The sequence below is a fragment of the Indicator indicator genome, chromosome 2 (genome assembly GCF_027791375.1).
Source record: "Indicator indicator isolate 239-I01 chromosome 2, UM_Iind_1.1, whole genome shotgun sequence".
NCBI lineage: Eukaryota > Metazoa > Chordata > Aves > Piciformes > Indicatoridae > Indicator > Indicator indicator.
This window is the reverse complement of record NC_072011.1, coordinates 19,990,431-20,004,505: the sequence shown is the minus strand read 5'-3', so window position 1 is coordinate 20,004,505 and position 14,075 is coordinate 19,990,431. Positions and strand designations below refer to the sequence as shown.

At 38.0% G+C, this 14,075-nt stretch overlaps 1 protein-coding gene across 3 annotated transcripts in view; it reads right to left on the bottom strand.

Moving 5' to 3' along the window:
• Positions 1-2,873: 2,873 nt before the first annotated feature.
• SYNE1 (spectrin repeat containing nuclear envelope protein 1) overlaps positions 2,874-14,075 on the bottom strand; it is a 295,201-nt gene continuing 283,999 nt past the window's right edge. For 2 of the 3 annotated variants that reach the window (XM_054395242.1, XM_054395250.1), the window contains 5 exons: positions 13,703-13,831; positions 13,178-13,390; positions 12,152-12,244; positions 10,289-10,347; positions 2,874-3,829 (listed from right to left, as the gene is read on the bottom strand). In XM_054395242.1, coding sequence (XP_054251217.1) covers positions 3,589-3,829; positions 10,289-10,347; positions 12,152-12,244; positions 13,178-13,390; positions 13,703-13,831 — 735 coding nt within the window. In that variant the 3' untranslated portion in view covers positions 2,874-3,588. The remainder of the gene's footprint in view (positions 3,830-10,288; positions 10,348-12,151; positions 12,245-13,177; positions 13,391-13,702; positions 13,832-14,075) is intronic. The other variant, XM_054395257.1, reaches the window with a different exon arrangement.

Below are 14,075 nucleotides of genomic sequence, written 5' to 3'. Positions count from 1 at the left end.
CATAGAGACAGAGCATCTCAGACTGTAACCTGTGCATTTCTTAAGAAGTTTGTCCACACCCATGTCCTCTGTGGCAGCATTCCAAAGAGAGCATCTTGTCCTTACTGGGGTGAGAAACATGCCCAGGCAGCAAAGCAGGCCAGCCCCACTGGCCCCAATGCCTGACAGCTTTATGGGTGTGTTGTTTCTTTTTTTCCCTCCCTACAGTTGAACCTGTTTGCCCTGGTTCATGCTGTGGTGATCAATACACATACTGAAGTCACACTGGGTTTTGCAACTCAAGCTAGAACGTCACATCACTGCTGCTCTTGGGATGGAGCTTGTTTTAACAGGATCCTATGAAGTGCCTGGCTATTTCTGGTTTGATCTTGTGCCAGTTTTTAGCATCAAGATCCAGTTCTGCAAAATCACATTTGAAGTCATAACAAAATGAGTTCAGAGCCAGGAAATTCCTTTTGGAGAAGCCTATTACACTAATCACTTTAACTGGTCAGATGTTGGGTTTATGAAGCTCAGACTGAAAGTCCTGAAAGTAAGAAATCTGAAGCGGCAATCAAGGGATCTTCTAACCTACTGGCACAAACTGCCTATGATTCCCTGGGGATATTAGCTTACTGGCTGACATTCCTATCCTTGAAGGTAGAGGTGATTTAAGATTTACAAGAGGCATTTTTCCTAACTATAACATTTACCTCATGTGTGTCTATCACTATGACTTGTAGAGTTTGCTGCTCTGGGGGAGGATTGATCTGTGAGCAGATCACTCAGGGTCAAAAGAAAATTCTTCATATCTAACATCTTTCAAATGAACAGCTCTGGAGCTAGAGCTCAGGGCTTGAGGCTATAGAGAAGAAGCTTTTCTTTGAAACATCTGAAAGGAAGCACAGCACAGCAGGTACAGTTAGTCAGTGAGGCATGTATGCCCTGCAGGTAATCATCAGCCAAAAATGCACTGAATTGTAAAGGGATGCTGACACTTGAAGATGTGACCTTCCAAATTCTTTATCTCTTTTAATTGTCATTGCTTCTTTTCCTCCTTAACCCTGTCTATTTAAGGAATTATGAAAAGTTCACATCATTTTTTCCCTGCCCATCTCCACTTCTCTGCCAGTTCATCACTTTTCCTAACTCCCTAGACTAAACATTTAAAGATGTGACAGAAAATAAAAGGGCATGACCATCATGAACAAGATGGAACCATTCCCCTTCACTTTCATTCCCCTCTGAGTTTGAGTGAGGTGTACAAAGTCTGCTTTCCTTCTGCAGAAGACTTGCTGCTCTTCCCTAGGTGTCAGAGAAGTGGGGAACATATCCAAACAACCAATGGAAGCAGGGGCTACAGAGTGGCAAAAGAGCCAGCAAAATTAAAATGACAGGTTCCAATTCAAAGCATGCCAGGTGCTACCTTGCATAATTTTCATAAAGTACTCTATTAATTGCATCTGAGAAGTAAAACTGAGCTCTCTTCCTTGCACTCCTCCTTCCCTTCTAACCAACTCCTTTCAAACCTCTCCTTGCCTCTCCCTTAGGTTTTAAACACTGTAAGAAGAGAACACAGGTCTCAAATGTGCTTGGTTCCATCAAAAGAATGCTCTTCTACACGTTGATACTCACAGGCTATCTACTAGCCTTTAGATAAAATCTACTTCCATGAGATTATCAATAGCTGGCTGGAAAATAGGAGACAAAGTCAGGCTGAGACCCTTGATTTCACTAAATTAGTCTTTTTAATCTTTGCTATATACATTTTAATTTTTTTTAAGAGAACAAAAATATCTTTTAACAAAAAATTAACCACCAGAACTGAAGGAAACTAAGCCTTGGAAAGGTTACATACTTGTGTAAATTCAAATCTGAGTCTTGGACATTGAAGATGTTGTTGGCATACAAAATCTCTTCAGGAAAATGTTAACTTTACACTTACCTGGAAAGGAAGCTTTATTTTGGCTCCTCCAAATGCTGGAGTTCAGCTTGTGGTACTCTACCTCTGAACATCTTTCCCTCATACCATTTCAAATGATGACATCCCAGAATAATCCTATGTAACAGCCATGAATGTGTTTGTATTTTCTTCTGGCTTTTAAAAAAAATTCTGTTATTTAGGCCACAATATTCTAAGTAAAAACATGTAACTTACAGGAAAAAAAAAATCACATCATGGCTTAAAATCACCAAAACCTAATAAAAAGCAGTAACTTTAAGCCATGCTTTCTAATTTTTCAGAATTGAAAAGAATCCTGTTTGGGCTGAGTTCTGGTTTGACTGGGCAAAGTGTCTCCCACTGATCAGACTGTAACATTTCTGGAAAATTTATGAGTTTTCGATTTGTTTTGTTTTTCTGCTATTTTTGCTTAAGATTTGGGCATATTCCACTACAGTAACCATTGGCATAACACAAACATCTATCTTGGTATTAAGCCACAAGGGAAAACTGTTAAGAAGTTTCCAGTACACCAAGAGGAAAAAAAAATCTGCTTTAAGTGAGGACTGGTACAACCTCTACTGCCAAAGGGTCCACATGAGTGCACACATACACACACATAGAAATGTGGGTTTCAAGAAGCAGCTTGAGATAAAAACCTGAAATAACCAATCAATTAAAAAATATGGACAGCTTTCAATATTAGCACAACTTCTAACATGATATTTTCTCTCTATTTACCATTGTAGAGTTTTCCAGATCTTCTCATTCAAACATGTACCTAACACTGTTAATTTGACACAGCATTTTAAAATTCTTTTAAGTGCAGCATATGTAAGTATTCTATTTTTTTTAATACTATACATATCTCATTCTAAACTTAGAGGTTTCCATAGTCATTAAAAAGCACGTAGACAAAATATTTTATGGTATCTATAATAAAGGCAAAGAAATCAATACAAACAAAACTTGGCTTAGCAAACTGTACATACATAAATATGTTCTTTGTTTTTCAACTTGACATTCAACATTTTTCTTCATAAAACCATTGAAGATCTTATTTATTACATCCATTTTTTTAACCTTAAAAAAGTGCTTCTCAGATTTACATCTTGTGCATCCAAAGCAAAAGTTAGATCATCATGCTCGAAACAGAAACCATAGGGAATAATACATCACCATAGAAGACCCTTTAAAATTTTATGTTACAAATGCTCTAAACTTTTTTTTAGCAGTGATTATTTTGTATACTGTAGATACTGAGAGGGTATTTAACAAAGACTGGCTAATGGCTCATTTAGAGCAGCACACGGTAAAGGATCTACAGTATCAAGTCCTTGGTTATGCATAGTACAGGGCAATGACCTGGATATAAAGTGGCTGAAAGATCCAGAATCCTGGACAGAAGGACATTTCTTGGTCCTCCTAGTCACATCCTCCTCAGTACCCAGGATGTGAGTATCGAAATGATGCTACTCAGGTAATGTGCAGTTTGATGCTGATACACTGATGCATTACTAGCTGAGTGCCAGCAGGGAATGATATGGACACTGCGGTGGCCATTGCAGGTAGGTAAAGCTGCCACACCAAAGCCTGTCACCCTTTACAACCATCCTGCCTTCCAGCTAGCACTCCAGCAAGGTCACTCACTGTCTCACGAGTCTCCTTCATAATGGAGGTGGACCATTCATGTATTTTAGCATGGGGTGGAAAGAGCGAGCAAAGTTGTTTGCCATAGTACAGCTGTAGTCCTCCTCGGTCATGGGCACCAGGCACGCCAGCCCGATCAGGAGCAGCAAGAGCAGCTGAAGTGGCAGAGCAGCTCTGAGGACTCTGAGGAAGAAGGATGGGCGCTGCCATACTGGCCCAGCCTCAGAAGGGGAGGAACCTGAGCCACTTCTTCTGGACCTGAGGAAAGATGATGGGCAAGTGAATACACTCAAACCTTACTGCAACAGAGGTTGCCCTTGAGCACTCAGCTTTCCCTGAAGTCTGGTTTCCAATCTGCACAGACTTCAACTGACAACTGCAGAGGTACTGCTCACCCAACATGCCACTTCCCCAGCACTCTTGGGACACTCTGTATATCTAGACTGGATAGGAAAACACCAGATGATCACAACAGAATAGGACCTGTGATCTCACAGCTCCTTTGTCAGTTATGGGGAAGACTCTCCACTGTGCTCCAGGGAAGGAGAAAATAAAGATGGGCCATACCTCTCATGTGTTCGATGCACACTGTCTGAAAAGGAAGCCTCCTCATTTAAAATGGCAGTTGCATCTGGTTTGCAGAATTTTCTACATTAATTTCTGTATATTGTATCCGCAAGGGTATAATGCATTAAGGGGCAGTCAATCTTCAATTAATTAACATACCAATATGCAGGCATGATGATTCATTTTCTACAAAGTACACTGTATTTTGCATCTCGCACTGGATCAGCATTAAAATCTATCTGCTCAACTGACTCGAAACCTTCCTAGGGATTTTCTCCCTCGTGCCTAAGGATCTGACTTGAAAATGACACATATCTATCACATGTCTATGGGAGAGGTGAGACCTAACACAAACACTTCCAAAGAGACGCTTCAAATTAAGCGCAAGAAATTAAATCTTGCACTAAGGATAAAGACATAGATATCTTATTTTCCTTTTTAAATGAAACTGTCAGGGATCTAGTATACAGATGATGACTTTTGAGATAAGCAAATTACTGAGAAGAATGATGATGCAAATTAAAATCTGATAGTCTTGATGTGGTTATTAAATGGCATGGTAAAGTACTGAATTTTAGCACTAGTCAAAAATGGAAGAACTTGTAGTGTTCAAATAATTTACTTCAAGAACATTTACATTAAAACATTAGGTCATGAATTTTGTCTTAGATGTGTTGCTATACATCATCCACATGGCTTCCATGATTGTGAAGCTCTAGAAAAATCTCTGTGGCTGCTAGGTTTTAAGAGGGAAAAATAATCAGAAGGGTGGATTTAGTCTCATCTTGAAGGTGTGGGAGATCAGGCTGAGGTCAAATGCTCCCCAGTAAAGAAAGTAAAGAATGATAGTTTCGTAGTGTCTCCTTGACTCCCCCTTGTCCTTTTCATCCCATCTCACAGATAAATCTGAACCTATGTCAGAAAGCATGCAAAAACCAAAATACCATCTTCAAAACCATGCCAGGCTGGGCAAGGGTCCCCTTCTCACACGTTCAGAAAAAAAAATCATTTTTATAATTGAGATTATTCTTACTGTCTTGTTCATAGATGTGTTTCGTCTCATTGTGGTGGAGGACCAATGGATACATGAACACACACACGCACGCTAAATGATTAACTCAACTTAAATATTGCAGGAAGGAGTGATGATCAAAACACAGACCACATGTTTGAATTCATGTTATTGCAGCCTGGATGCAAAGCTGCTTATCGCATAACGTAAGATCGCACATTATAATGCACCCTGAAAGGATATGGCACATTTAACAGCATCAGAGCATTCCATATTAGGGTTCAATTAGTTCAGGATGTCTACTGTCTCAGAATGCCAAGAGAGGAAGTTAATGGACTGAAGTGGGAACAAAGGGAACAAGGAATGCTTAATTACCTTCCAAGCATTTGATTGCACAGTCTACCCTATTTACAAGGCTCTCAATGTACAAATATTGTTAATCCTAATCCAAAAAGGCAACATTTCTGCAGTTGATAACTGTTGTTTGATCATGAGCAAAGTTTGAATTTTCTTCATTGAGTTGGTTATTCTGGGGCAGCAGAAGAGGAATTCCCAAAAAGTGAAATCAAATCTCCTATGGTTCTAGCACTTTTTGCTTTATATTTTTCCAAAAAAAAAAAAAAAGAGTGGTATGTGTAAAATGCAGGGCTGATCTCAATATGTACATTTTTTTCAAACTTTAAAACAGTTCATTGTGAAGTTCTCAGAACATTTTTTGTACAGTGAAGTAGGGTGTTGAAGAATAGTTTCTACTGCTCCATGAAAACAATTAAACAAGAAAATAATGAAACATTATGAAAACATCTTCAGTGGCAGAGTTCTAAAAAGTTGAAGATGCTGTAATGCCTGTGTTTACTGCAAGTTAGCCACTGTAATCTACACGATTGGATGAAAAATGGAATGGCTCATCTTAGAGCCATCATCTTTAATGGATTTGGGAAGGAGAGGTGGTTAAAAATGTACATTGTTAATAAAAAAGGCTCACTATTCTTAAGGGCCAGAACTCCAGTTTCCTCCAGCAAGAGAAAGGAAAGCTGAAGTACTGCAAGCCACTCTGCAGAAAAATCTAATTTATTTTTCTTGAGCTTGCATCTTTTAGCTTGGGAGTTTGTAATATCAGTGAAATTGGGACTCTTTCCTAAGCATTTCAAGAGAGGAGAAGCTAATTTATCAGCCTACAGACTGGACAGGCAAAATGAACTTTAATTTCAGCTCAGATGAGTACCTTCTTATAAAGATGACTGGCATTTTTAATTCTTTAATTTTTTTTTTTAATTCCCAATGGAAGTATGGTTGAAATAATCTATCTGCATTGCAGGAAACATCTGAAAGACTGTAACAGAAGCATTTACCATTCAAGCAAATACAGTGAGTCTAATAGGAATGCAGACAACAGGCTTACATTGAAAGAGGTGATGCAGGGCTAGTAGGATGCTATTACTGGAGTTAATCAAGGATGAGTTTTGATTTGATCTTTATGAAAAGAAAATTATATAAAATATCAACCCAGAAAATTTAATCTGTATGATAACAGAAGTTTGAAGTCTTTGCAATTATAAATTAGGATTGATTTCTTGCACAAAAAAAAGGCAGCTGAAGGACTTTATAGTACATAAAGTAGCAACAAAAATGTCTGCTATAAATTTGGAAGTTCATACTCAGACAATAAGGAAGATAATCTAGAGCTGTTTGACATAGGGTAACCATAAACAATAATGTGGCTTGTAAGTAGCTGTGAAAAGGGACAGAAGAAATTTTAAAATGTATTTCAGTTCAACTCTTCCGTAGGAGAATAGGGTAGTTTTAATGATGTGTTGAATGATGAGACACTAGTGAGATCTCATCTGAAGCAGTTTGTATCTTTTTGGTTAACATATTTCTGGAAGATGTATTAAAACTTACACAAGCTTAAAGAAGTCAAAAGAATGGAGTATTTATCCTATGAAGAGAATAAAGAGCTGAGCTTACCAATACAAAATATGAGAGATACTAAAACTAATCTTTAAATAATCATGCTAAACAGGCAGAAGGGTGAACAGTTATAATAAAGGTTAATGTTGGCACAAACCCAAACTACCAGATCTAATCCTCAATATAGTCAAGATAGAAATTATATTACTTCCAGATAATAAGAGAAATTAAATTTGATAACAAACTTGTAATAGATTTTTTTGTTCCCCCTGCTTCTGATTTTTTAAGATAGAATTTGCTAGAGTTATGAAGGTGAAGGTATAATGCTCTGCCCACAACAGCAGGCAACAACTCCTCTTGGTGGTCTAAGACTCTAGGAGCAATCTTGTTTTGCTGTGTTCTGACTTTGATTCTCTCCCTAGCTCTCAGCATTGTATTACCCCAACCTCAGAATGGCTGACCCTTTAAAGATGAATATGTCCACACTAAAGGAAGTTAAATATGAAGTTTAAGTGACAAGCTCTGAGAACATGGGAAATAACTGAGAGAAGGACCGTGACAAGCCAAGCTCAAACCTTGTGTTTGAGTTATTGTGTAGCATAGACTGCTATTTTGCATCCAAAGACCTGGAGAGTTCTGTGGCCTGGTCTGCTCCAGGACCACAAATGACCTTGAAGGATCCACTACTCATCTGGAGGGGTGTAAGGAGAGCAGGAAACGGAGACTGGCACTGTGGCACCAAGATTTGAATAGAGCTGCTCAAGAGAGACAATGTCAACATCCCTGAGCAAACTGAACCACTATTTTAATCTTTCTAACATTTTGATCACTTGGAAAAAATACATGGGCACAGATCCAGGTATGCATTTATGACAGCTCTATTAAACTGATGAAGAGCGACCAGCTGGTTCTTGGAGTTGCTTTTCCTGCTTAGCATAGAATTATGAATAACTTTTAAAGGACTACGTAGTTGAATCCCCCAATATAACATCTAGTCTAAGTTTGTACCTTGCTCAGCAGCACACTATGGATGTTTGTCTTTATATTGGGATAATGGGGAAGGTAAAAATTGCACTTTTTATACACAAAACATGGGCCCTCAAGTGAACTTTCCTTCACAACCTCCTCGTGATAAACCTTTTAAAACTGACTTCAGATCTTCCATATACTAAACTCTAACAGGGTTTGCTGATCCAGTGCAAGATCAAACACAAAGTACTCTGATCAGAGGCATGTCAAAATATTAAAGAACACAATGACAGCTTGTACCGCTTTATCAGTTAAACCCACATTATACATCAACCACAACCTGTCTGGCTTGCGCATTTGATTAAGTCTCCTATTCAGCAGTGACTCATTCGTATTCCATGCTTGTCTGAATGACAAATTGAACATTGTGTTGAACTGCTCCAAGATGTGTTAATAAACAGTGCTTGAAAGATCTGATCTGAAAGGTGCCGCGCCGATGCCGCTGCTAGAATAGAGGCTGATCTCAAAGCGGCAAAGCTCTGCTAGCTGCAGTCTGAGAGGAGGGCTAGCATCTACAACTGGAAATCTTCTCAAAAGGTTCATAGAAGTGGTCTGACTACACAGGAGAGTGGAAGAGAGCGCACAATACATTTCTGGAGTATTACATTGCTAGTGCAAGCATGCTGATCTGCCAAAGACATCCTCCACGGCTCCTATCTGTTAATGGCTATAGAATAAAGCCCCACTCTTCCCTTATCTCAGTTCCTACAAGCAACAAAGTGCCAAGCTTCACAGCAGACTGGATGGAGTTGGAAAAATTATTTTTCTCCGTTTGACAGAAATAGACCTATTTTCTATGTGGTTTCTTGTGTTTCAAATAATAATAACAATAATAAAAAATCCCCCCAAATAAGGCAGCTTCTTAGGGCCAGTGGAGGCAATGAAAGATACTCTACTGTTGTGTGGTTTTGTAGCTAAGCCACTTTACTCACAGTCATTAAGTACACGTGTAAAGCAAACTTTTAAAAGAAGTAAATACTTCTACATGGTAAGCAGTTTTATTCTTTATTTATATATAAGAATAAATTTTCTGAATAAAGCCTTGATTTTGCTCATGAAAAAAATAATTCTCCTCAGATATCTTTTGTCTGCTTAGTTATTGCCCAATTGCTATGCAAAAATCTAGTATTGCCTTCTTTCTAATACCAAATAATCCACTTTAATAGGAGTTATTTTAAAAATGAATTAGTTAATTTTCAACATATAGAGAACAAATTAGACTTAAAGAACAAATACATTTGTGTTGCAACATGTAAGCTACTGAAATAGCAGATGTGCTTTGTATACATATTGCCCTGTTCATTCACTTTTGTGGTTTTTCTTAACTGCGTAACTTTAGAGGCTCGTGAACTCATCAGTGAAAGAATGAAGGTACACACATCACACTGACAACAACAAAGAATGCAGAAGCATTGTTAAGCTGCAGAGACGACAGGTTGCTGGCGACAAGGTGGAAAGCAAAAAGCTGTAGCTGCAAGCCTGCTCTCTACTGGTCAGATGGAGATGAGGAAGTGCTGCTCCCAGAGCAATACATGGATGCAAGTACTTGGCAAGTCATGGCAGTGTTAGCATGTTAAATTGCAGTTGTCTTAGGAGGGGAGAGAAAGTGACCCAGTCTCAAAATCCTAACATTCTGACCTGTAATTTTGAGTTTTAAGTATTTGAAAACCCACAAACTGAACGAAACATTTCAGGGGAAAACAAAAAAGAAAAAGAAAAAAGAAAAAGAAAGCAAGCAAAGGAAGTTAGTATGTCTCATCCAGATCTGTGGGTTTTGTGAATTCTAGAATATGGTATTGGCCTATTACCTGCCTTAATTTAATATCTAGATGTAAAGAGGATGATAAAAAGTGTTTGCCATGAACCTACTAGTATTTCTGTTAAATCATACCACAACAAAATAATCCTTAAATACGATGAGTGTAAACACACACTCACTCTGATCAGTCACATGAAAAATACATGTTGATTACATGTCATCCTGCAGATGTTCAAGGATTAGCCACTACTTCCATTTAACAAAGAATGTGAAGTCATTGAGAGCTCCTTTTGCCAAACCATTCACAAAACGTTAAGTTTTCACTTGTTCAATACCGGCCACCCGACGGAGTCAGTGTGGACACAGAGGAATCACGGCCAATTTCCATCATCCTCTTGGTGTTCTAGAACAGAGTGCGGAAACCAGGAGAATAAGGTACCTGCTATGTGGACTGCTGACAGAGGGTCCAGGCTGTGAGAGACTACATTTGCCCCGTGGCTGTTTGCAATGAATAGGGGGTAAAGAAAGAAGAATGTTCAGTCCAGGCAAATAAAGACAAGCTACTGATGAAACTAAATTAAAAGTGCAGCAAAGGAAACATAAAAACAAAAAGTAATAAATCGAATGAAGTGACCAATACCCATGAACCAAGGAAACTGGCTTTTCTTTGCACCTAGCTGAGTATGGAAATGATCGGAACATACACAATGAACAACAGTTTAGTCATTATGTTTATGAACAGCTCTGGAATCTTTTAAAAAATTGCTAGAAATTTGGCTCAAATAATTTACAACATGAAATAGAAAAACAATCGAGTTGAATATGGGCAAATATAAATATTTCAAAATATAAGTGCAGCAAAATTTATATTCTCAAGGAAAAATGATCCAGGGGTCTCCTTTGATGAGTCTGGTCTCTTGTCCACTCCTTTCTCTCCCACAATTTTGAAGGCCAAATAACTGTAGGTGCATTCCTGCACTCACAACTATTTGCTGCAATAACTAAGGCAGTTAAATTATTATAATTCCGATTGTATCTCTGGTATGAGCATTTATTTATTTAGCATCAGTATATTTGGCACTGAAATTCTAAACAGCATCACTTCAGTCTCCAAAATTGTGGGTACAAATCCCAGAAGTTTGAAAACCAGACCCTAAGGAACCATACAATTTATTATGCACAAAAATAGTCACATACATAGACACTAGAGACTGACAAATGCTTATTAAAACATTAAGATGAAACATATTATGACTCTACATGCTCTTTAGACAAGGAGATTATGGCAAAATACTTCTCCATTTCCTGTAATGGTCAGGCATGCTCCAGTTACATCTGGGATATCAGAGCTTTTATTAGGTATTTAAATTTAAATTTAAAAGATAAAAGCATTGAACTCTGAAATAAAATATTAAGGGTTATATTCTTTCTCTGTTTGAAAAGCCAGTATTCCTTTACATTCTCATACTAGCATCTAAAAGAAAACTAGGGAATGTAAAGAAATTAAAAATAAAAAACAATCAATTTCAAGAGCCTTAAAATTTATCAAGACAGAACTAAGAGGCTTTACAAAGTGCAAAAAAAAAAAAAACCCAACAAAAAACCAACAAAACCAATCTGTTTATAGAAATAAGGAAAAAAAAGCAAAAGTAATCAACCAATAGAATTGCAGAAAAAGACAAAATAATTGCAGTTCCATTTTGGGCTCAGAGTATGGAAGTGTTAAGTACTAGGCATGTATTGCTATATTTCTTGAATTTTGTGCCAGCGATGCAAACAGACAACTCTCAAAGTTGCCATTATAGCCACTGCTTAGGTCCTGTGCAACTAGCTGTTTTGAATAATGTTTTATGCCCTTCAGCTCTACTTAGCTATTCATCCAAAGTCTCAATAAGACCATCTATAACCTTCATCAGAAATGAAAAAAAAAAACCCCAACCAATCACCCTTATTGAGATTCTCGATGAAGCAGCTCTGAAGAGAAGGCCAAACAGATATGGAGGACTGATTGTATCAGACAAGACCAGACTTTAGGGTGCTGCCATCACTAGAGCAAAATACAAGAGACACGACATGCCATACCATGGTAAATCAACCACACTGACAGCCCTGGTTTTTGGTAGTATTTACTACTTCCAATTTCATGCAGGATGGGATATGCAGCAGAGTTGGGGAAAGCAGCTGTGTTTTGTTCTTGGTTTCCTATTGAGTGAGAAGGGGGGACTTCCAGCTGGCTAGAGCTACTGCAGACATCTAGATCTCCCACTCAGGGAGTGGCAGAAAATGTATTATGTGAAATTACCGTTCTTTGTCTGCTTGGAGTGCTTCTTCCAGATACAGGACTCACTGATCCTGATGTGTCTAATTCATCAGCAGAGGACCATGAGGACAACTCCTAAAGTTCAGAAAGATTGGAGCTCAGAAAATACAGCAATTAGCTGTTCAGGTAAGCAAATTTAAAAAAAAAAAATCCCAAAACTAAGTGAAATCCCAGCAGATCTATTTCCAAAATACATAAAACAGTTGAATTTTGTTGGCAAATGTCATAAGACTAAAGTATTACATGTTTTCTGTGGTTAGACCTGAAGGAAAAGCAAAAGAATAGTTAAAACTTAAGTGCTTTAGCTGACCCATTTTCCACCAAAGACAATACAGAAGAAAAACCAGATGCCCTTTCTTGGCCCTTAAATATGACAAGAGGTTTTATGTGAACAGGTAAAAATTCACTAGAAGGAGGAAAGAGATGAATTTTCAAGCTGTATGAACTCTGTTAATCCAAACAACCTTGAAATCTTTAATTTATACCTGCCACTGCTGGCAAAGATGTATGGATACATGATAATCTGAAAAGATTTGGAGTACAGCTCAAAGCTCAGAAGGTACTGAGAGATTTGTTAAGCTATCACAATTTATTTCATTATATCATTTTTTCTCTTCAACAGAGTGAGCATTATTTTCCTTTCCAGTGACAACTGACACACTATAATTTTCAGTACTGTAACAAGAATCATTATCTCACATACTTTGCCAGTTGACTCAATCTGTAATGGCAGGATAAACAAATTGAGATGTTTGATACTTATTGCTACACCAATTAGCAACCCCCCAAAAAAATGGAATTTAAAAAACAACCTCACCATATCACAGAAGAGATACCTACATAATGAAATATAAGGCTATTTTCTGATGTTCAAGATTACACATGCATCATCTTGGCTAAGCATTGCAAAGAACAGAAAGAGGGCAGCCAACGGCACTGATCAAGTCAGTCGAAACAGTGGGAAACGTTTACTCAACAAACAGCAAGAAATAAAAAGACAGGACTTACCAGCTGACTACTTGAAATGTCTAGTATTTTCTCTAGGTCTTTAATATGACGTGTGACCTCTTTCAAGAGAAGCTTCAGCCTGTTTCCGATGACATGCACCTTCTCTTTGGCTTCAAGACAGTCCTTGCCTTCAGCATTGACTAGCAATTGGCAGGACATATCTTGCAGTAATGCCACCTTCAACTGAGACTCCAGCAGTTCACGTCTGATTTGCTGTTGCAAAGGCAAGCACCAGATTAAAAAAAGCTAGAACTCACAGAACTGGATATTTCAAATCAATGAAATGGAAAGAAAAGAGAAGCAACAAAATTTTCTCATCTGACAGGACGATAAGACAGTACTTGCCTGAAATCATAAATCACAGGTTAAGCTACCAGCAGAAGTGAATAGTCTTCCCTACCAAAGCAAAGGTAGTTACTTGATTTCCCAGTTGTATGTTAGCATGCAATATACAAAGCTAACCCTCAAGACAAAGATATATCAGGTGGTGTTCTTTTTGGGAGGGAAGGGGGTGATTAGCTCTACCATTAGAAGTCTGCGATGATCCTGCAGAGTTTCTGAGTCCAAGTTTGGATTGATGGGCACAATCTCATTTTTTCTTCTGTCAATATTCTCTAACCAAAGCAGTAAGCCATGGCTCATTTCATGGAAATCCTGCAAGTGATGAGTAATGATGTTAACAGCATAGCAGAAAATTCCAGTCAAATTCAAAATTTTTAGTTTATCCTATGATAGGTCCTACTGGCTAAATAACATAATTGACAAGGAAGCATAGAATGTTAGATTAGATTACTATTCCAGAGACAATAAATTAAGAGAATCTTGGGCTGGAAGTACATGCACCAGGTGGTGCAAGTGTATCTTCTGGAAAACACACACTGAAGCTGAATTTTGGCTT